The following is a 21,974-nucleotide window of genomic DNA, read 5'->3' as shown; positions in this document are numbered from 1 at the left end:
TCAATCTATAGTGTAAAGGGATCCATTACAAGAAACAAAATTTTGTAACAAAAAAATATATTACTTTGCCAAAACATACATACTTGTAAACATTAACCGGCTGAAATCTAAGAGCCCAGAATATTATTTAAAATGTCTAATTTGGCGTTAAATTTCAAAAGTCCATTTCAATTTTTTTGATTGTACATAGCCCATTTATATGGTTTTTGATGACACAATATTTAAAGAAAACTAAAACTTAGAAAGGGTCTCAGGCCTTGAAGACTGATCTGGACAGTAGTGTGGAATCATAAGTTTCTGGGAAATGTAAAACGTACTTTCTTCTCCCCAGGAGCACATTAAATTGCTAAGGAATTTCATGTTAAACTGCTCTTGTATATTCGATAATATGGTCCATTTGTTGTCTCCCACATGTGGTATCCAGAATCGAGGAGAAACAAGCAGATGCTTAAAAATCCACAAGCAAGAACATATGGGCAAAATTAAACACAAAGAGGCGAAACATTGTGAACCAACACATTGTGATCAGTGGGTTTACTTTAATGGAATGTATTTAGAGGTATATGGTTTGTATCTGGACAGAACATGGAAGCCTATAAACAGGCCATACAGACATGTTTTTGCAAATGGGTCATTACAATTGCTCACATATCATTACCAATCCCCTATGTATTATTTGAATTCTATGTGTATGTCGTTTTCCTGTGAAAAGGTCCATTTTAGATTTAAATGTTACCAATCTTGAGTTCCTTTCAGTGGCCCACAGAGGAGAAGAAGAAAGGGGTCAAACCAAAAATTGTAGAATGTTGCTTCTTATAGTTCTTAAATAATCATAATTTACATTTTCAGATGTAATCAGAATTTAATCAACACAATGTTATTTTATATTTCAGAATATCTGAAAAACAAATGTATATTACTATACCATAAAACTAGCACTCTTGAAAACGTAAATCAATTTAAAGAACAAAAGGAATTTAAAACTAGTTAGCTTATTTGGTGCAAACACCGGTATATTAAGGGACTCAAAATATTTGGTTGTAAAATAGTAATTCAGGTTGAAAATAGACGAATGTCGATCAACTTGAACTTGATCCAGAAAAAGACATATTGAACCGATTTCCAATTGTGCCTCAAAAGGGTCCTTCTTGATTCAGGTTGTATACAAAAATGAATAGTCTGCTGTGTAATGTGGTCTGTTTCTGAGTCTCAGGCCTCAATAATTTACAGGTCAGTAGCTTTTTGACCTAAAACCTATTCTTGTCAGAGACACTATATGACTTCAACTATGAAATCCAGGTTTACTGTCTACAAACCCCAGATGTACATCACTGACCCAAAGAAGCCAAAAATTCCACCGGAAGATATGTAGGTTTTTGGCCTCAAATGGCTTTTGCAGTAAAATGGTCACAATGTTAATCTTTTGATTCATGGAAAGAAGAAAACTGCCTAAGGCTCCTAAGGCTCCTTCTTATTTACTGTCTCTTCCCCCATCTCTGGCACCTGGGAATAATTAGGGTTAGACAGTAAACAACTAGTTCTTAGTACAAAGACATTCTTAACCAGGAATCCCTGGAACTTGGTTTTCTAATCAGTCCATTAACACTTGACCTGTTGCTATATGTTGAGTACATGCCTTAAAAGAAAAGTAGAGCTAAACTTACAGAGAGTTACTCGCTAAAGGACATGTTGACCCATGAACATCCATGATTTACCATACAGCTTCTGCCTAGGACCTCTGGCCAAGTGATAATAACCCCGTCAGAACCCTGTACAAGAAACACAGCATTGTACAATATGACTGTGGTTCCATATTGTGAAGTAAGTCTGATGGAGAAGGTAAGGACATAATGAGGGAGCGCTGTAACTCTGGGAAGCTTTTGCCAGATAGTGAACTAATGCAGGACAGCACACACACTACATTTGCTCAGAAATCAATTTCCTGTAGTGTAAATTATAACACAGGGGAAAAAATAACCCAAAAATAAAATTTTTAGTTTTTCACATTCTAATGTCCAGTCTAACAAATACCCTTACAAAATACGGGTTTTTGGACATGAAAAAACTGCAATACTGCACTTTTACTGCACGTTTACTACACTTTTACATCATTATATTGCAAACCTACAGTTGTACTTCAATGTACTGCAGCTTTATTGCATTTGTACTTCCTTACAAAAATAACAGCAGTAAAACTGCAATACAGTGACGTACAAATGCAGTAAAACTGCAGTAAATGTGCAGTAATACCGCAGTAAAAGTGCAGTATTGCAGTTTTTTCATGTCCAAAAAACTGCAGTATTACTTCAGAAAAAACTGCAGTAATTTTTCGTAAGCTATACAGCATTGTGTTTAGAACCTGATGTTTGCATGTCTTGAGGACCTAATGTGCAAAAATATACATCAGTGTGCTGTCATTATTGCATACCCTATGTAGAGAGTTCCAGCTACAGAAGAGGATTAAGTACAGCTGTTCCTGTACTGCACTCACGTGGTACTCACTCAGCATCTGGGTTGGTAAAAGATGGCTAATGATCAAAAGAGCCATACGATACACCATCATATGTGGTTTAATACGGATGATAGCTGAGTGGTCCCTTTAATTTGTTGTGTGGTCCACTTTGCAAATGCATGGGGGTATTTTGCAGGATATCCCCATAAGCTCTCGGCCCATTCCCCAGCGCAACTATATTCCATGCAGGAGAAGTGGCCAGCTGAACCCATCTCCATGCATGTTATATACCGGTACTTATACTCCAGCCAGCTCCAGCACTGGTTCAGCAAACGCTGCAAGTGGGGGCATATTCAGAGCAGATATGCAATGATGGCATAAAACGTGGACCAAGGAGGGGGTGTTGCACTTCATTTCTGGAGCTGCAGCTTTTACTAAAAGGAAATAATTTATTACAGCTTTAGTGAATGCATGTTAAAGTTCTTTAATATACATTCTTTGTTGAGGAGGCTGCCCCTTTAAATCTCCAATGTAAATGCTAGGACTGCATTTATAGAGTATTGTATCTGCAGTAGGTTTTGTTCCAGAATGTTTTAATTATTTATATAACTATGGTGTGATATGTTACCGGTGGTGTGTGGGGTTCATGTACGCTATGCCATCCAAAACTCAGCTTGAGAAGAACCACTAAGCTGAAACATTGTATCCGTTGCCTATCGCTTGTGGATAATAGTAGTATAGGATATATACTATATTTTATTGCAATGTATGTTTATTCATGTAACTGTGGCACAATGTGTAGTGACAGTCTTCTAAAAAATTTCAACATATGGATAAAATCATTTAAAGTTTAGCGCAGTAAACATGGCAGTTGAAACAGCAGACACATATGGGCTTGACAAAATGTTCAATTCACATATTTTCTTAATAGAGCAAACATCATTCTCCACAGCAACTGTGCCTGACTCCCATCAAACTGGCCGCTGCAAAGCGTAGGTGATGCAAACTGAAGAACTTGCTGACAAGTTACAAAAGAAATTGTAAAAATGCTAAAGTGAGATATTAAAATACACTATTACACACCACAGTGTATTACAGTGACAGGGCAATCCATCCTTCTGCCACTAGATGTCGCTAGTGACATGAAAGTATGATGTGCACTTTTTCTCTTTCTTGTCACGTTCTCTCTCACTCTCTCACTAATCTCTCTCTCGGACTTTCTATTTTCCCTCTTTCTACCCCTCTCTCCCTCATTTTTCTTTTTCTCTCTCTCCTTCCTTTTCTTTCTTTTCCAGTCATACTACACTTCGCTTTAAGTCCCGTACAGCATGGCCAATTTCAACAGGAATAAGGTATATACGTGTATATATACACACACACATGGTCAGACTGGGGTGGAAAAGAAGCCATGGCACTTTAAGGCCAGCGGCAGCCGCACATTATGTTTCTGGCACATATGAGGCCAATGGCTGCACACTGCAGGATCTGTTCTGCCACTGGAGCAGCAGTACCAGCCATAGGCGTACCAGACATTTGCGTGGTGTGCCAGGTTACCAGTCCGCACCAGCTCCTGTACATCCAGTGACACACTTTTCAGATCGTCACCATCATTAGCGCATGGGTTTTTCTTCATAGTTCAGCTAGCTTTTTGTATTTTTTTAATACCCCACTCCATGGGGCAGACTATGCAGTCAGGGGCATAGCTAGAGAGATGGTTGTGTTTTATCTGTTCAGCCATCAGGTCTCTTGGATGAACCTTATTCCCAATACCCGAGATACTTGAGAGATAGGATTATTCTTAACCCCTTAATGACAAAGCCCGTACATGTATGGGCTCAAAATGCATTGTTTTCAATGGGTTTAGGGACCGCCCATTGCCCTTAAGGGGTTAATATTATGTTTATTTATGTTGGGGGGGTTAAATAACCATTATTCTGTATGCAAGATGATATATGAAAGTTATTTTCTTAACTTTTTTAACTAAAGGGGTGGATTTGGGAGTCGTTGTTGAGTTCTGTTGCGTTTTCTCAGTGGCGTTAACCCTTTACATCAAGTGACAGCTCAACCTGAATCAATTCTAAAACACACAGATGTTTTTATTCGCCAAAAAATGACTGTGAAGAGAAATAAATGTAATTCGAATATTTTTCAATTATATTTTTAAATTTATATGTCAACCCAGAAAACCTACCTCATCAAACCCCATTTTATCTGGATGCTTGGGTGGCACAAAGACATATCGAGATGGTTCCAATGGAGGGCGATCAACTAAAAATAATTCAAACAAAAAATTGTTATTTTTACTACCCTAGAAACATGTCAATTAAACTATGACTTAAATGTGGAGACACAGTTTAAAACATTTAAATATACAACCACCTGAAGCATAATAGTCCATAACACTAAAGGCGTGTAGTACTTTTGAGGTTGCACCTTCCCTAGCAACTTATTTACGCTTACATTTTTACAATGTAAAGAGGTTTACATATTAAAAAAGATAAAACATTTTAGATGTTTATCTTAGTATTCCTTTGAGAACAACCATCTCTACTAGACTTGTGCATTCGTATTCGGGCAAACTTGAAAACGGACACGAAGAGTGCGTTTTTATGTTCGTCCTGAAGAAATGAAGATGCGAAGATAGCGGCGGTGAAACGTACACAAAGACGAAGACGCACAAAACGAAGAATCTTCGTCTACTAATCTCCCCGGTCCCTTCCCCATCTAGCCTACCTTATCTACGCAGCATCGCAGGGGTTGACGGAAGCGTAAATCCGTAGGTTCGCCGTCAGGGGTTAAGGGGCTGTGCGAACGACTCTATTGGTCGCATGCAGGGTCCTCCTCTGGTATCAACCAATTGGTTGGAGGAGGACCCTGCAGGCAACCAATAGGCCTTTTTAACTCCTCACGGCGAACCTACGGCTTTCCACTCCCATTAACCCCTGGGCGACAGAGACCACTGGTCTCCCTCTCCAACAGTTAAAAGTCCGTACGAACGACCAATAAAGTCGCTTGTACAGACCTTTAACTGTTAAGCCAGGGAGACCAGTGGTCTCTGCTGGCCAAGTTGCTGGGCCAGGATTTTAAAAGTCTGCCCCTATTGGTCGCCGGTAGGGGGCTCGTCTGCCATCAACCATCAGGTATGATGCTTGATCATCGATGTCACCGAAATACCTTTACTGACTCAGTGGAAGAAGAGCACAAGCTTTCAAGATAACTTTGGTCTATGGTTCAGATATGTTAGAAAATTTAAAGCTAAAGTGTTTGTTAAATACATTTTTTTAAAATATATTGCTTGAGCGGATAAACAGATAAGATCAGTAGTGCCCAGAACACTAGAATTTCTAACATCTCTATAGATTAGACATATTTTGTAGTAACAGCTTGAACTCTTCTTCCTCTCATCCCCTAGATGAATAACTTTAACTCTACATGTGTTTTCACTGATGTACCTTATACCTGTGATGCGTGTGAAGGTCAGACTTATTGACTGGGCAAGGTCCCTGGGCCATTCTGTTGTTCACCTCATTGAGTGAGGTTGATTCTCTCAACATTAGAAACACTCACTATATACATTTGAAGCATTGGAGCAAATAGCTTAGAGGTTTATGCGGCACATGATGTTTTTTCTTCTAACATATAATGGCCCTTAACTTTTAAAATGTCAACAACTTTTTTACATATTGAAACACTTTTACAAAGCATACTGATAATTATATTTAAGGATGGCAAAAAGATGTTCGGGTGATAGGTCTGTTTAAACACCATTGCATTAATAGAAAATTATGCCCAAGGAATATTGGTGCCCTTAGCAGTTGTTTTGGCATCCAATCCTCTGAAACGCTTAACATTACTAGATAGAAAGGCTCACTGATGTCCCATTTTATCAGTGCTTTCTAGACCTTGGAGTACATCAATGGTCCTGGTTTTGTAGATCTCCATATTGGGGCAGGTTGGAATAATCTCTAAATCCTGACCTGTTTGTGTGCTATGATGGCTAGGTTTGGGACCTGATGAAAGGATCATATTCTAGCACAGACATCAAAATGAATCCAAATAAAACCTGGTATTCTTAGCCACGTGCTGGGAGAAATGCATGGTAATTTGTGGACTAACCTAAATCGGAACGTGCCTCCTTGGGAGATAACTCTTGTCTAACCACAGAAAAAGTAGAATACAGACTAAATTGAGAATAATATTATCCAGTAAAAGAAGCCTTTTGTTTGCAACATTTAACCACTGGTTTTTATCATACTTTTAAAGTAGTAACAGAGTCGGCCCTTAGCCAAATACCCTATCACCCTATCATTTTACACAGTTATGGTGTGTTTATATTTCTATATTTATTTTACGAGTCTTTACTCTTTCAAAGTCAAAGTTGAAACTTTTTATTGGGCCAACATAGAAAAAGGTGTAAAGGACCTCTGAGGTTTCTTTCTATCCTGGAAGTGTATGTCGCTTTACAGTGCTTGCCCAATAAGAAAGTTTCAACTTCAAAGTAAGACTCCTTATCTAACTACGAATAGACATTCAAAAGAAAAGGTGCGGAAAGTCAGTAAAAGAAGCACAGAAAAAAGTTCTATCAAGTCCTAAGAAATTAAAAAACCCTTCTGGCAGAGGACTAGAATCTCAAATAAGTGTCCAAGATCAAATCAGGTAAAGACCAGCTTATCCATGCGCTTAAAGGGCTCTAGACCCCTCCATTGCTCTTCCTCCCTACCTGTAGAAACAGAAAAATCTCCAGGTGGGAAAATCACGATGTAAAAAATACAAGAGCTACCTACCATGGTTACCTTTTTTACTTATTATGATTAAATTACCTTTTAGAGAATATTTTTTTAAACTGAGAAAATGGTTAAATTGAATTATCGTTGACTGCTATCATACTAAACTTCCTGTATATATTCATTCTGTTATATAGTCGCCTCTTAAGCAGACATAAATGCAATTACAAGTCCATCTCTGACTTAGGTAATTGCAGCAAAAGCAATGAGCAGATGGGTTCTACTAATGCAAAGGGGACGAATTTCCCGTAATGTGAAATCAGCTCAGAAATTATTAATCAAACCCCCTGCAGGCTGTGTGCTAAATCTAGTGACATTATGTTTCCATAGGTTAAGTGAATAGAGCAATTGATAATAAACAGATGAACACAACCCTCGATCTATGATGACACACATCAATATGACAGCGGGGAAGGTTGCCATGCCCCTGTCCGTTTTAAAATTTCAAAATTCATCTGCTTTTTAAATATATTTATTATTTACTACTAGTTATCTTCCACAAAACTCGGAGAAGTAGATCCAGCGGTCACATTAACGAATATGCAAGTCTAGGAAGTAATTCTAGTTCGCCTACCAAACCCTAAACATACTTCTAAATCATAAAACAAATATATTTTTTAAAGCCTTACTTTTATCCATGTATAAAGAAAGGGCTATGTCATATATACATATATATATATATATATATGTATATATACCGTATATATATATATATATATATATATATATATATATATATATATATATATACACATATATATATATATGTGACATAGCCCTTTCTTTATACATGGATAAAAGTAAGGCTTTAAAAAATATACCGGTATTTGTTATATATATATATATATATATATATATACTTCAAGTCTGTCTATTGTATCTTTAATACAACATATAAACAGATGTTCTTGTTTGTTGAATTTCAGGTGTGCCGAGTGTTTCATGGAGCTGTGCTGCAGTCAGGTGAAATGCCATTGCGGCCACAGTGATTTAACAATTGGGCTTTTGTTCTGGACAAAGAACAACCTCCCTGGTTCCTTCGCCAGCAACCCTGACATTCATAGTTCTCTGTTACATACCCTGTGAATGAAACATTTATCTGAACAGAAACCCTGTGTTGTCAGGAGGGAATCGGTGCACAGCTACTCACTCATTGCTTCTGTCTGGACATGAATAAAGTTCTCTATGTCTTCCTGTAAGCTTTGATGAGCTTTCAAAGGTACAACAAGATATCCATAGTGCTCTTTATTGCAGATGTACATTTGAATTCCTGAAACAGAGAGATCAGACAATGGTTCTGAAATGTAATAAAGCAGATTGGTAGACACAGAGTTATTTAATGGTAAAGATTAAATAAATAAAAAAAAAAATAAGAACGTACAACCAAAGCTTCCAGTCACCCAGTCACACCGAGTGATATAAATAAAGTGATGTTTTTCCAACTGGAAATGGGACATTTAGTGCGTGTTTGCCATTTTAAAGTTTCTTATGCTGACAGGTGTAGGATAAAGCTGTTTCGGCCCATACGTAGTGCATTGTGTATTTGGTGATGTCATCTGCCATCATTGATTAGGTCATTAGTGATGTTGGGTGGTAGATAAGTGGAACAGCCTTCCAGCAGAAGCAGTATATGTTAGTACAAGCAGAAATGTAAGCATGCATAGGATAGGTATATGGTTAACAAACCAAGGACTGATTAAGGAATGAGTCTTTACATAAAGGAAAACGGGCAGACTAGATGGGCCAGGGGGTTCTTATCTGCTGTCAAATTGAGTTTCTAAATGATATCCAAAGCACATGAGTGAATAGATTTAAGTGCAAAGAAATTAACCCGCACTTGCCAGCTGTTACTGATTTGAGGGAGAACTTTCTTGACCTAATTGTAATGGAAGCCTATGCCTACCTGATTGCCTGCTGGAGAACGCAAAAACTATGATATCATCGAACGTCCATGTGAAATCGTCATGTGGAGGATAGAACTGTAGATTTCCAGATGCCTCCTTTCTGAGATCTATGAGCATTGTCGAGTGAACCATTGGCACCGGAAAACAACCCATTCTCTTCCACTCTCTAATAAGTACATAGTCTGGTGTTCTTTTATAGTAACCCTGGAAAATGAAATCATTTGGTCAATTCATCTTTGTATGTAGCGACGTACGCCTTATCTGTCAATTAAAAATACAAAAAGTAAAAATACAGTTAGTTATGAAGGTCACTGCTGATACTATTTGAATGTGTATGGATATTTGAAGGATTATGCCAAATTTGACAAATATATTATAATGTGAGATAAAAGACTACTCTGGCCAAAAACATTCTTTATTTTGAAATGTATTTTAGTATGTATGATAACTGAATAAGTGTTGCATTTGTAACCGCTGAAAAACTTTTGAGTTTTTTTTTTTTTTTTTAATTTTGAGACAAGAGTAGGGCTGCTGGATCCATGCTGGATCATATTTCATAGACTCATATAAGTTTGTGTATACATTTTACATACAGTCAGCAGTAGTTGTCAAAAGCTGAGATGCAACATGCAGAATTCCAGCCACTATTTGAAAGCTAAATAATACATAAGAAATTAATCTTAGCATTGATTCCAATGTGGAATTCAACCATAGTTCACGAGAAATTACAGTGGGATCTTTTCTTCTGCCACTTGGGTACCTGATGGCAACCTGTGCCATCATGGTAATATAGTATTTGAGGATGGGCAGAGGTGGTACTACCATAACAACTGCTCAGGGACATCTCTGGTCCACGCTATAATCTATCTTCTTGTACTAAATAGGCCTGTGCCATGGTGAAAGGGATCAGCTACAAGATAGTATTTTATTATTAAACTTTTATCTAAACATAACAACATAAAGAATGGAACGTTTGAATGCAGAGGAATCCCCTTTTAAAATGAAAGAGTTGGATCATTATTAGAACGTGGCAGATGCTAGCAACGCTGGCTCAATTCAAGCCTAGGACAGAATCTCTCATCGCTACCTAAAGCACTTGGGCTAGTGAACATGAGGCTTCAATCTTTGATAATTAAGGGCATTTATTCATTAAAAAAAGAGAATTAATGCACTTTTGAGCTATCTGTATGTGATCTGTGATCTGCAGCAGCCACCAGTACTACTGACTGAGGCTATGTATAAAAACGTTAATTTGGGGAACGGTTTAAAAATGGACTTATTGCCAAATAAATCAATGGAATGGTCCAATCAGCACAAAAAAAATGTGCTGATACAGCAAGACCAAACTCTGTACCAGAAAAACTTTTTGTACACATAACCCACATTGTCTCTGTTTTAATGAACATTAAGTATGTTCTCTCTAGCTGTGGATTAACTCATGATAAAGGCAACAGTAAAAGAAGTAATCACTCTTCAGTGTATTCATTTTTTTTCCACCTATGATTTTCTTTTTTTTACAAAAGATTCTATATATATATGCAGTTGTCTTGTATATCACATTAATAAAAAAGTATTTCTGATATATGAATTGGTGAACAAGGTTGATCAATATAACAACAGCCAATACACTGTTTTTGCAGCATGCTTACACCTGTTTGGTAGGCCTCGTATTATACATTTGTATTATTTGAGCCTGTGACTAGCTTAGCGCACCGACATTTTTTTCTTTTCCCAATATAACAACTTGCCTGAGGAGTCATTCCGCACCAGAAGTTGGAGTACAAAGTTCGAGATTCAAGCATCGGGGACACAATTGTCTTGTTTTCTTTGATCATCAAATTTAACGTTTGGGGATTTGTCAAAAAGTTGTCTGCATCTATATACTTGAAAAAGCAGATTATAACACATTATCATCTAAGAAAGCATAGGTACTCATAGAGAAATAGTAGCTAGTCAATGAACGTATAAAGAGTGAGGGGAAGTGGAAAGGGCCACCTTTAAGCAGGGCAAGTGGTCTTTCGAGGTGTGAGTGAAGCGCTAGGTTATGATATCACATCCCATCCTTAGGCATGGACAAGGGGAAAGCTTAACTTTTCTCAATCCTGTAGAGACCTTGTACAGGCCCGTTTCATTAGTATGGGCTACCAAATGAACTAATCTGGCTACAGAAACTGTTGCTTTAATCTCCCACACACTTACCAAAATATAATCTGACCATTTTTCCCTTGCAGTGCGCAAAGCAGCCTGACGAAGTTTCATTACGTGTGCAAACCTGGAGTTTGGCCAGTGTTTTGGGCCTAATTCATCTGGGTAAAATCTACAAAAAATGAAAAACAATATGAAAATGTTAATAGTAACAGGTGCCGACTTAAAATTGCTGTTACACATTAACGAAACATTAATTGAAGAGGACAATCGCTGGCAGGAAAGCACTCCCATTCAAAATGAATTAGAATGCTTTCTCAACATACAGGTATGGGGCATCATCAGGCACCCTAGAGATTTCATGCACTCCAGCACTGGAGCTCATTTGACCAATCACACCTTCGGCAAGGGTCATGGGGGGGGATTCTGATGAATCTGCTCATGCATTTTAAAGGGTAAAAACATTAAGGTGGCTTCTGTGTCTTGGGAATGTGGAGTTTCTTGTTGAAACTGGTGTTCCGTGTTTCTCTGGTCAGTTTCTGGAAAATGATTGGCTGAACAGCAAAGGTCCTACGACATGATGCAGCAAAGCAGAACAAAGGCATTCTTCAGGTTTTAAGAGATTTAAGTATTCCTGCCATAATTGCTTACATGTTGAGGCAGGATCACTGGGGCTTTAGGGCAGTGGAGTTGTAAAATTAGATAGGCTGGAATGTAGTGTACCCCATATACGCGATATAATGAGTTTCAAGAGGGTAAGGCTAGGCTGATGACCTGGTCTTCTTAAGAGCAGGTTTGTAAAAGTCATAGTTGAAGGACATTCCTGTCTTTCCATAAACAGAAAAACCCATGAGACTGAGTTAATCTGGTAACGCTCTAGAAAATCATCATCCCTCAAATACATGTCCAATCACAGTTATTATTTTTTAATAAACACACAGACCCAAATACTTCATGCTTCCCCACATCTGGGGAACTAGACAACTGATATTAGAGCTGTTGCAAGCTATTCTCTATTGGTAAGACATCTTGCTGTCTTGCCGATGAGGAGCCTGTCTCCATGTTTTTGTAATGTCATTTATTGGTTACTACTGTTCTTCTTTTTATTAGTTTTGTTTTGAATTACAAAATATTAAAATTTTTTACAATTACAAATTTTATTTTAAAGGAAAATTCTAATCATGTGTTAGAGTTTTACATCTACCTAAATTCATGTACTAGGATGAGGCATCTCATACACATTATATACACATTACATGTTATGTGTTTACAGTTTAGTATTATATTTTATATTTATTAGGATGCTCAGACGTGCTATGCAGTGCATGTGGTCTCAGCTTTTTTAATTCCCTTAATTTATAGGATTTTGTGAACAGGTTATTGTTTGTTTAATCAAAGATTCCAGTTCTTCATGAATATATTGTTCTGCAACGAAAAAAATGGTACAAATATGGGGGATTTTTGTAAAGAAATTGTTATATTCTCATACATAGTTAAGCAGGAGTGTTACACAATTAGAGCATCATTTTGTATTTTAACTCAACACTTACTGAGGCTCAGACATAGGTCTCCATTCGACGTAGTGATATAACTTCTGAACACTCTTTAGCCATTCCCGTAAGACAGCTGTAGTATTATCAATGTTGTGATCTGTTGCCGCCCTAAATTAAAAAAGAAAGAAAAACATCAGATCATACTGTTATTCATTAAACATTAACTTTGTTAGTGGAAAAAACAATACATAAAGTTATGAATAAATGAAAAATATAAAATATTAATAGACAAATGGGCACTCGGTGTGGTTTTCATGTAATAGTGATCGCAGTCCTGTTAGAAAATTAGTGATATATTTTTATTATTTTAAAAGATTTGCATACTTTTGAGGGGGGGACAAATGTCTTCATTTGCACAGAGGGCAATCTCTGCTACTTGAGCTGCAGAGACATGGAATCCAACCCTCACAAGTCCCAGCCAAAATAGACTTTATTGTCATAACAGCTGCAGTGACAAGGATTACGGAACAGTAGCTGTACTTTTTATCTTCATCTTAAGTGAACAATACAGGATATAGAAGTGTGAGCTTTTATTTTAGATATATATGTACCGCATTTGCTTGATTATAAGATGACCCCCCAAAATTTGAATATTAATTTAGAAAAAAAGATAAAGCCTAAATATAAGACTACCCTATAAGACTACCCTATAACAAAAAAGTTATTAGTAAATATTAATTCACATGTAAACTATTTTTTTCAAATTTAATAAAAACTATGATTGAGAATGCACATCTGCCCCACGGCTTGCTACCCTGCCCCCAGATATGCCACTCTGCCCCCTGATATGCCACTTTGCCCCCTGATATGCCACTTTGCCCCCTGATATGACACTCTGCCCCCTGATATGCCTTATACCCCCACCCAGTACCCAGATTTGCCACAATGTCATGCTTTGATTAGCTGTGCTGCCATGGCAGTGGGGTCGGTGGAGCTATGCACGTGCTGCCGTGGCACAGGGGCGGAATACATGAGAGACCATCATTTCAATGTCGAGCATTCTAAAATATACAGTATAAGCCAATTCAAAGATTTTTGATCATTAAGGAGGAAAAAAAACTTGAATTGCCAGCAAAACCAAAAAAATCATATTCACCATGTATGCATTTACAGTATCCATATGTTAATGATAAATATCCAAAATTAAACTTAGTTGGTAGGTGAAATGAAATCAACATGATTCTACCCAGGAATCTTCCTATACTATAGACTCAACCAAGATTGGTGTCCATTTATACGGTGGATTTCCCGAGTTTTGTCTAAAGGCTGTCTTGTACAGCGGGCAATTACTTTCAAGGGTTCCATGTATAAAGTGGATATAGAGGCAAAAGGTGATTATCGTTGACCTTATTTGCATGCGCCTACCCAGAATCCCTTGTGGATGTGGCAGCACCATGAGATTTCTGAGGGAAAAACAAGCCTTCTGGCTTGTCTGGTGTTTGTAGATGAGTGTTTAATAATACTTCTACTACCCCTTGAAATTATGGAAACACAACCAAGTGATTTTATGTTAAGGAAGGTTTGGCCCTCTATAGTGTTGAGGATTAGGTGAGTTTGTAAGAAATGGATTTGGGCCTTTTTTTTAGATGAAGAGAGACAGTATTTTTAGGTAATCAACTAGTTCAACCACTTTCTTGAGCGGGAAATTCACCTGGCTTTATTGCTGTCTTAAAATGTTTCTTTTTATCTAAGTATATTTTTTTTACCAAATTACTAATTTTGTCACAAATCTTAATTTTAATCCATTTGATATTTTCCCAGAAGTATCCAAATTTTCCACATCTTTATGCATAAGCATATGATTATTCATGTCTGCACAAACAGGTTGAGTACAGAAATACTGCAGGTAATTTTATCCAGTCTTCTTTTAGGTCATAGTTTTATAAACAAGTCATTAATTCACCAGAATACCATCTTTTTTTCTCACTATTTCACTTTGTCCACATACAAAAGATCCTTTGGAGAGAAGGCAGGATTTTTTTTCTGCATTGCTGGCCTACAGGAAATATCTGTTTATTTGTGGAGACACTCCATCCTACCAGGAGAATACAGTAACTGTCTTCAGTACCATATTCAAAATAAATGAAAAGTGTGTAAAAATATTATTTTTTAGAACAAAACTCCTTGATTTTAGAGGTACGCTAATGACTTAGTGGTAAACAGGTAGATTTGTGGAAAATCACAGGAATGTATTAAGCACCGAATATGAAAACACACGTTATATTTATATTAGTGGTTTCCCGTACTCTTGTTTCCTCAAAAAGCCAGTCCGCACATATCTTGCCTAAGCACAGGTGAATCAGTCAGCCTGAGTAAACTGGTCTGGTACATACTAGACAATGTCACTAATATTAAAATATTACACAGTTGTAAAGGGGTTCAATGACAGCATACTAGGGGCTTTGTTCACTAAAATGGGGGTTAGCAGGACAGTGGTTATTTCAATTCGTTATGCATCATAAAGGGCAATCCCAGGTTACACTACATGAGACTTGGTCCGAACAGCATGTGGCAAGGTTTGTGTGTATATCCACACCTGGGAACTATACGGTTTTAAACCTAAGTCTCCCAGGGCAGCATTGCTTTCTGGGGACTACAGATCACTTTCCTCTTTTTTCCCCTCCTAGTCAAGATTGTCTAGTCCCATCACTATGCGCAGCTAGTGCCACCACAAAGGGCAAGTGCCACCTACCCTGCTAACCACCTCCTTGCACAGTTACTACTCAAGAAGAAGAGAAGCTCCAGATCTCCTTCCCTGGGACGTTCCCAGAAGTGCAGATATATAAAAGCATCAGGAAGTACAGTATCTCACAAAAGTGAGTACACCCCTCACATTTTTGTAAATATTTTATAATATCTTTTCATTTGACAACACTGAAGACACGACACTCTGCTGCAATGTAAAGTAGTGAGTGTATAGCCTGTATAACAGTGTAAATTTGCTGTCCCCTCAAAATAACTCAACACACAGCCATTAATGTCTAAACCTTGGCAACAAAAGTGAGTACACCCCTAAGTGGAAATGTCAAAATTGGGCCCAATTAGCCATTTCCCCTCCCTGGTGTCATGTGACTCGTTAGTGTTACAAGGTCTCAGGTGTAAATGGGGAGCAGGTGTGTTAAATTTGGTGTTATTGCTCTCACACTCTCTCATACTGGTCACTGGAAGTTCAACATGGCACCTCATGGCAAAGAACTCTCAGAGGATCTGAAAAAAAGAATTGTTGCTCTACATAAAGATGGCCTAGGCTATAAGAAGATTGGCAAGACCCTGAAACTGAGCTGCAGCACGGTGGGGGTCCCCTGCATCGCTGCGGGTGATCTGTATCCTAACCCTGCTACCTGCCTGGCATGTCTGCATGTCGGCGATACGAATTGCGAATTCCTGCGCTAAACCCAGATTATAGGCCGCACCCCACAAGATTTTATTAACAAGTTTCATGGAATGTCTGCCACCGTCATTGATAAATTGTTGTCATTTCCCCTGTGTGACCTGTAAGTTCACGAGACAGATGCACAGCCTTGCGGCCATTTAAAATAATTCTATTCTGATATTTTTTATGACTATCTTTACATGTTTTAGTTGTTCACTTGCTAATGTGTTTTCATTAGTTTTATTGTTTTGGAAATGGGTGAAGTTTTAAAGGAGCCCTATGTTCACATTTAATACATAATGTACATTTACATTTTGCATGAACCCAAATGCATCTTATTGCATGTAAATCAATGCAGAAATTGTTTAGTTCCATGAGTTAGAAAATTATATTCCTTGTTCAACATGTATTTTGTCTTAACACTGACGTTTTGCTAGCACACAAGTGATTGGTGCTGTTTCAGTGACTCCAATGACGTACCCCCAGCAATTCAGGCAGGGAAGGGAAGAATGCATGCTCCAAAATTCAATTGTGACTTTGTATCATGTCCCAAATACTCTCACCAAAAATGGATATTAAAGTACTTTATGGATACTTTAATAAGCATTCTTTAAAAGTTGAAATATATATAAAGCATCTAACTCCCTCACACATTTTCAAGGGGGATGCCATATTAAATTAAGAGGACCTTTTATCTATCAGTCATATGGATTAAAGTGGAGTGTACATTTATGTTATCTTCTGACATCGTATCTACCAAGGACATAGCTAGAGAATTTCATAAGCAATGTCCACCTTTTCCCATAATCCCTCAACGAAAACTGCATCGCTGTCCCATTATGTGCAAAGAAGGAATTTGTCACACATTTACTGCGGTGGATGTCCATCATTTTCCAATGTTTTTAGAAGAGTGCTTATGTACCTCTGTTCTCAGAGACTGGTTGAACAGTTGTGGCGGTTTTTGTGATTACTTAAAGGTAAAGAGGCAATTTAAAGGCGAAGTCCCATGAAAAAAGTATTTTCCTCCTTTAGCATAACATATAGCATTAAATACAAAAATAATGGTTAGCTTGCTTTTATTTCATTTTGTTCCAATAAACTTCTTTTATGTACATATCCGGAAGCTAGCCATTATTGTCAGTCGTGTGACATATTTACCTTTGGCACTGTCCTAGGCCTGACCTAGGTCAGCCTGATAAAAATATAGACCCACACATGTACTTACAGTGCTGTGAAAATGTTTTTTTCTATTTTTCCATATTCCTCCCACTACAATGTTTTAGATCATCAAACTTGATTACTATTCTATGGACTGATGGGTAAAGCTAACACAGCATTCCGCAATAAAATCATCATACCAACATGTCAAACACGGTGGTAGTAGTAGTATGATGGTTTGGGGCTGCTTCAGGACCTTGCTGACTTGCCATAATTGATGAGACAATGAATTCTGCTCTCTGTCAGAAAACCCTTAAGGAGAAGGTTCGTGACCTAAGGCTCAAGTGCAGTTGGGTTATGCAGCAGGTCAATGAACCGAGCCAGACAAGCAAGTCCATCTCTGAATGGCTTGAAGGAAACAAAATCAAGGTTTTAGAGTGGCCTAATCAAAGTCCTGACTTAAATCCGATTGAGATGCTGCAGCATGACCTTAAAAAACAGTTCATGCTCAAAAACCTCCAATGTGGTTGAATTTAAACAATTCTGCCAAGAAGAATGGGCCAAAATTCCTCCACAGCAATGTAAAAGACTCATTGCTGTTTATCGCAAACATTCGATTGCAGTTCCTGCCGCCAAGGGTGGCGCAACCAGTTATTAGGTTTAAAAGGACATTCATTTTCTCAAAAGGGTGATATAGGTTTTGTTTAACTCTTTACCTTCAATAAATGAAATGATCAGTTAAAGGCTATATTTTGTGTTGTCTTTGTCTTATATTAAAATTAATTGAATGATCTAAGACATTTAAATCTGACGAATAAACAAAAGCCAAGAAGAAATCAGGAAGGGCCAGATATGTTTTCACAGCGCTGTATATGCTTTTGTAATGTTAGCCATATGTTCGTCTTCAAGAGTGCCATTGACCTTTGTATGTGAAATATATGTATCTTTACAGGTTTCTGCTTAACCTGAATCCAATTACGACATAACCTCAAGACAGTCTCATATGTCAAACCAAACATTATATATAAGCCAACTATGTACCGCCTATGTTTATATTTCTAGGAAGACTGTCTACCAAGATGGTTACACACAAAGATTGTACTTCATACCATGAATAGCTAGTACAAATCCCCATCAAACCGAATGCTAACAACTTTACCCCAACTTGCATTACATAAAATAATCAGTGAAATATATGAATGACTTTTCATATGCTTATTCCTTAAAGGGATAGTTCAATGTCCCAGAAAGCCTCACAAAGAGGAATGCATTCTAAGGTACCTTGGGAGTACTGTAATATGCATACTTTAAAATATAAAAACTAGAAACATTTACCTAATCAAGAAGCTGCAGCTCCACACCTCCTCCATGGCCACGATACATGCCATATATTGGCGGCTTGAAGCAACCACTCTCAGTGGCTGTAAAGTGCCCCCATTAAAATATGCGGGAGTACTTTCCTCACAGAGGGGTCTCATTAGAGCTTTCACCGAGCCAGGACTGGGGGTGACTGTAGTAAGTACCCACATGCCAGGAGCTGGGCAAATAGCTGGGGGTGGGGAAAGGGGACCAATCCGTTTGCAATGGGCACACTACATTAATTTAAAGGGACCACTCAACTATCATATGCATTAAAGTTCATATGATGGCTGGAGCGTCCCTTTAGGACAAAATTCAAAAACTCCCGTAATAACACTGCAGAAGTGTTCCCAGCTATGGGAACAGTAGTAGCTGATCAGCTCTGGAAATCATGGGCAATGATTGATAGAAACATAGATTGATATAAAGATAGATAGATAGATAGATAGATAGATAGATAGATAGATAGATAGATAGATAGATAGATAGATAGATAGATAGATAGATACATACATACAGTAGATATACATCTCAATTATCTAGCTAATAATATGTATAGTATGGTGGGGATAAATATCCAAATGTCTTGTGATTTGCTAGTTACATTTATTTTTACCTTTAATATTTCATTAAATGTAAAGATATTACTCACACTGTGAAATATTACAAAAGTTAAGACTTATGATACAAAATATTAAATTAGAACAATATGTAAGATCAGGGTCACCAATTGTGGGAACAAGGTGTGTCTCCTTCATGGTCCTTGAAACAATGCTGCTCTCTGTTGCCAGACCCTCCTTTATATAGATGGAAATGTATGGGAATTAAAGCCCCAAGGAAAAAGAAGTATTTTCCTTCAAGCATTCAATAGAGCTCTGTATACAGAGAAATAGTAATGTAGAAATAGTAGAATAGCACTCCAATATTTCTGGTGCTCGAACTGGGCTCCACCAGCACCCCAAAATATCACAAATAAAGTCACTCAGCACTCCAGAAGTGAGGTGTATTTAATTCAACAACAAGGGCAACATTTCGACCATGGCCCGATAAAGACTGTAAGGGAACCCTCATTTAACTACTTGAGTGCTGAGCGACTTTATCTGTATACAGCTCTGACAAACAGTTTTTTTTTACTTTGTTCCAACTTTCAACAAGCTTCCTCCATCCTAAGACCTGTTGTTATCAGGTATGTGATACTTTAAATGACTTTCACTGTCCAAAAATCATTAACAATGCTATTGAAGTCCTGTCCATTCCTCTATTGACTTTCATTAGTCTGTGTCAGTACCTGAGAGATTAAGACTGAGCTATTCTAATGTTTACCACATAAATTAGTATGTTAAGGTGTCTGTCTTATTGAAAGCAGAACAATATTTTTTAAAACAAACTAGCTAATACTAGTAATTAAAAAATCTCTATGGTAGCCCCCTTTAGAATTAGAAAAAAGGTATAAAGTAAAGGAAGGGTAGCAAGGGTAGGGGTTTGGAGAGGAGTGGTGCTTAGGGAGATTATAAATAAACAGCAAATTGCCCACTCAACAATTAACATTGATGATCAATGAAAAACATAGACTCTTTTAACTGTCCGTTTCTTGTCTCTGCTTATCCGCTTATAACTATACACAGCACCTTCTGAACATGCCGTACTGAGGATGAAAGGGTAGCCCTGGAACTTTAAGGCCGGCGGCCGCCTATGACATTCATGCGGCCAATGGCTAGATGTCAGAGGCTGCATACATTGTCACGAAAGCCGCTAAAACGAAACGCTACCCTCTTGCAGGCTTTCACCGGGATTTTAAAGAGGGACGTGAGAGGATTAATGGGAGAAAGCAGTGCACATGCTCACTCTTCATGCAGGGCCCAGACCAACTATACCTTAACCTCAAACTTGTTTACCGCACGACCGCAAAACACCACCAATTTTTTAAAGATACCTAAGGAGGCTTTGATAACCTCTTTGAACTATGCAAAAAGAAATTGTAAGGTGGCCAATGAAAAAAAAAGAACAGATTTTAAATATAAAATAATAAAATGAAATAATTAAAATACCAGGTGTCAAAAAATGCTGCAAGTGGTGCAAAAATAGGGCACAACCACCTATTAATACAACAGAAAATCAACTGAACCCTGGGCAAATCCGTGAAACAAAAAGTCACGTGAAAAAAAACTTGTGAAGACAAGCAAAGCACATTTACAATTGGAGCTGTCTTTGTGAATTTAACAGAGCCAGACTGGTCCCGGTATCCCGATGGGCCAGGCGGCCGGCAGACCAACATTGAGCGACTGCGAGCGGGATTTAAAGCAACTCCTCTGGCCGCCGGCGCCTAATGAAATAAAAGTGGCCGTCGTCCACACACTGCGCTGCTCAAAAGGGTGGGACGAAGAGATGAGGCACGGCCATTTGGCGGCGCGGTGCTTGCACGCCGGACGCTTTAATTTCATGAACGCCGGCCTTCACCCGCTGCCCTCACCAGACACCAGGGAGTCAGAAGCAGTGGTAAGTCGGGGGGGGGGGGTGTTATATGAGGGGAATAAGGCTTTTCTGGAGGCAGAGTGCCCCATGATATTCCTTTTAACCCCCTTTTTGCCACTCTGCCTCCAGAAATGCCTTTTAATAAAGAATTAAAAGTTTCTTACAACAATATCGTGAAGAATAATGTGATGTTTTGTTCCACTGAATAAAATTGAATTTTTTCATCTAAAAAATATTGCAGTAGCAAATGTTTTGATTCCATTATGTCTAATGTATTTAATTTATTAGGGCCGTTTACACTTTTGCTTTCTGGCAATAAGGGTATAAGAGCTCAACCACGAGATAAACTATATGGGGCTGGTCTCCAAATGTTTCCAGGGCTGCTTTTCATTCCCTGGAGTTTAACCATTTATTCTCGTATTTGTTTGACAATATTACACTATATTTTATGTTTTCATTTATTATCCATATGGTGACTTTTGAGACATCGTTTTTGTAAGTAACCTCCTTGAACTACCCAAATAAAAAAAATAAAAAAATTGGGTCATAAAAGCTAAAACTTCCATATAAAACAAAATAGTAATATAACAACTCTGGCTATCACCAAAAGCTACCAGTCACAGTTCCTGAAAATAATTTTAAGAAGACATGCAAAAATCACAATATAAAACAGTATAAGAATAAACATGTGTAAAATACAGAAAACTTAGGCTTCTACAAGAGTAAAATAATCTAAGCAAATCTCCAGATGTTACAGTCTCCTGTCACAATAAT

General features: G+C 37.8%; 1 protein-coding gene across 1 annotated transcript in view; it reads right to left on the bottom strand.

Annotated features, from left to right (window-relative positions):
- Nucleotides 1-21,974, bottom strand: part of COLGALT2 (collagen beta(1-O)galactosyltransferase 2) — a 45,533-nt gene that overhangs the window by 8,907 nt on the left and 14,652 nt on the right. Inside the window, exons 2-7 of the mRNA XM_053469677.1 lie at nt 12,836-12,946; nt 11,340-11,457; nt 10,889-11,023; nt 9,140-9,344; nt 8,387-8,506; nt 4,644-4,720 (exon numbers count right to left, since the gene is read on the bottom strand). Coding sequence (XP_053325652.1) covers nt 4,644-4,720; nt 8,387-8,506; nt 9,140-9,344; nt 10,889-11,023; nt 11,340-11,457; nt 12,836-12,946 — 766 coding nt within the window. The remainder of the gene's footprint in view (nt 1-4,643; nt 4,721-8,386; nt 8,507-9,139; nt 9,345-10,888; nt 11,024-11,339; nt 11,458-12,835; nt 12,947-21,974) is intronic.

This window comes from Spea bombifrons, chromosome 6, assembly GCF_027358695.1.
Source record: "Spea bombifrons isolate aSpeBom1 chromosome 6, aSpeBom1.2.pri, whole genome shotgun sequence".
NCBI classification, from domain to species: domain Eukaryota; kingdom Metazoa; phylum Chordata; class Amphibia; order Anura; family Pelobatidae; genus Spea; species Spea bombifrons.
The sequence above is the reverse complement of the archived record's forward strand: the minus strand, read 5'-3'. Positions and strand labels throughout refer to the sequence as shown.